Below are 2,609 nucleotides of genomic sequence, written 5' to 3'. Positions count from 1 at the left end.
AAATTTTAAGCACAAACCTTCAATCCCCTTCAAAGTACTCTCCACTTACACTAATACACTTGTCTAGTCTTTTATTCCATTTTTCAAAACATTGTCTAAATTCATCTTTTGAGATGCATGACAGTGCCTCCGTCATTTTTTCCTTCACCTCAGCAACATTAGCAAAATGCTTTCCTTTCATGTCTCTTTTCATTCGAGGAAACAAAAAAAAGTTTTGATCATTTCAGGACTCTTCTTTCAAAGCACAGCATGCTTCCACGTGACCTTGTTTTTGTTCAGCAGTCGGCAGTTGTGGCACGAATTTCGCAGCCACCCTTTTCATTCCCAAATCTTCTGTCAAAATTCGCTGAACTGAGCTCCAAGTCACTCCCGACAGCTCCACAATTTCTTCAATGGTCCGTCGTCGATCTTCCTTGATGATTTCACGATTTTTTCAACATTTTCATGCGTTCGGGCCGTGGAAGAACGACCAGAACGAGGTTTGTCATCAATTGACATTTCACCATTTTTGAAACGGGAAAACCACTCAAACACTTGAGTTTTCCCCATAGCATCATCCTTGTACGCCATTTTTAACATTTCAAGAGTTTCTGTTCCACTTTTCCCGAGGAAAAAGCAGAATTTCACTGCAGCACGCTGTTCACGAAAATCAGCCATTGCAAAAACGATGATCACACAAAACAGTTGTCACTATAAACTCTGCCGAAACTAGTCCTTACCTTCTGAAGCAACGGTAGTCAGCTTATCGACTCAGGAATGTTAGCTCTATGCGCTCATAGCGGCAAAACGCGGTAGTACAAAAGCTCTGCCCACAAAAAAATTAGTTCGGTTTCTTTTGGGTACCCCATTGTACATACACCACCATTTTTCAAACATTTTCTGCAAAATTTAGCACCCAATTTATAATTTGAAATATGTATAGCATCAATTTCATAATCGATCAAATGATGCTCAGTCAAACAAATTATATTTAGAAGCTGATTATATAAAGGAATCATGAGCTTGTCAAATTTACCATTCATACCCCTAATATTTGGATGAAAAATCCTAAATACCTTTTGTGAGTCATCATTCTTATTACCGACTAATTTACTGCTTATAGAATATGATTTATTAGTATAATGAACTTCTCTTAGAATACCATGAATATCATTTAATCAACTAGAAGGATTACTATCACAATTTTTGTTAACTGAATTCTGACTTAAATCTCCCATAAAAATCACCATTCCTAGTCACAGGCAACTTTTTTTGATCTTGTGGAGTATCTCAGAACCTGTATATCCTCATGCACAGGATACATTTCTTTGCTATTAGTAGCAAAGTGTAGTTACCACCGCCTGTTGGCAAAGTTAGTGCCAACTTTAGTGGATAGAGGGTGTTGCATGGTCAGTGCAACAGTTCCCCACAGCCATTTTTTTTTCTCAGTTTTCTAGACCAGATCACCTACTCTTCCATTCAAGTAGCTCCTCAGTTATCCTCATGAGGCTGAGTGGACCCTGTTCAAAACCCAATACCTCTCAGAAACTGTGGTAGCGCTGGGAATAGAACCTGGGACCTTTAGATCTATAGCCAGGAACTCTAACCACTACAACTAGCAAAAATGTTGCATAACTACATACCATTAGATTATACAAATATATGGTGGAGGGAGGGCACTTAAAGGGAAAAAATGCCATGAATTCTTCCTGAATGTTTATTCTTGTGGGAATGTACTGTTTACAGCTGCAGTTCAGGCTTAGTCATTTCTGTTGGAAGATCACAGTGCAATGTTATTTTCATACACATAAAAATACCTTCTTGTGAGATGTACCAACCTAAATCTGCAATGTCCTGATGGCCATCGGAAGTCATGTTGAGCAAAGAGGTGACGTGTGAGCAGGGATCCACGCTGGAATCGACTGTCACATATGTGGCAGCAGTACATTGGCTCACCATTTCCACGGTGGCACTAATATATCAGCAGCATAAAGCAACATGTTATTATGATGTACACTACTTTAATGCTGATATTAACTTTCAAAGCAATGACAAAACACAACAGCATATGCGTAGGAGAGGCCCTGTTAACACAGCTATTGTATAAAGCTGAATTAATTATACATAGTTCTTTATTGTTCCACTATACTTCAGTCTGTTGGCCAACAACAGGCTATTTTATGTTTAACTTAACTATTATTAGGTATACAGAGTGCCCCACTAGGAAAGGTATATGTACATGTGTCCTGTTCCAAACAACTTCCAAGAAAGAGCTAGTTCCTCCACGTGATGCGATCTAGAGATTTCTCCTTCAAATGAAAATATCCTCTTCTGTCCCCAAGGTCATCCAGCATCTTCTTATGTCTTCTTCCTCGTCTTCTGGTCACTTCTATCTGCCCCTCTATCTTTCCTTCAATAACTTCTTTTAGAAGGCAGTTACCACGTAAGATATGACCAATCCAGTTAGCCTTCCGTTTTCTTATTTCATGTAGGATATTCCTCTGCTCACTGACTCTAAATAACACTTTTTCATTTCTCACATAATCAGTCCAACTGATCTTCTCCATCCTTCTCCAACACCACATTTCGAAGCTTTCCAGATGTTTCTGATCTACTGCCCTAAGTGTCCA

General features: G+C 38.9%; 1 protein-coding gene across 1 annotated transcript in view; it reads right to left on the bottom strand.

Annotated features, from left to right (window-relative positions):
* The window catches only part of LOC111872126 (histone H4 transcription factor), a 20,037-nt gene that overhangs the window by 13,214 nt on the left and 4,214 nt on the right, over positions 1-2,609 (bottom strand). The window contains exon 2 of the mRNA XM_023865712.2: positions 1,818-1,951. Within this exon, the coding sequence (XP_023721480.1) occupies positions 1,818-1,951 (134 nt within the window). The remainder of the gene's footprint in view (positions 1-1,817; positions 1,952-2,609) is intronic.

Source organism: Cryptotermes secundus, unplaced genomic scaffold, assembly GCF_002891405.2.
Source record: "Cryptotermes secundus unplaced genomic scaffold, Csec_1.0 scaffold461, whole genome shotgun sequence".
NCBI lineage: Eukaryota > Metazoa > Arthropoda > Insecta > Blattodea > Kalotermitidae > Cryptotermes > Cryptotermes secundus.
The sequence above is the reverse complement of the archived record's forward strand: the minus strand, read 5'-3'. Positions and strand labels throughout refer to the sequence as shown.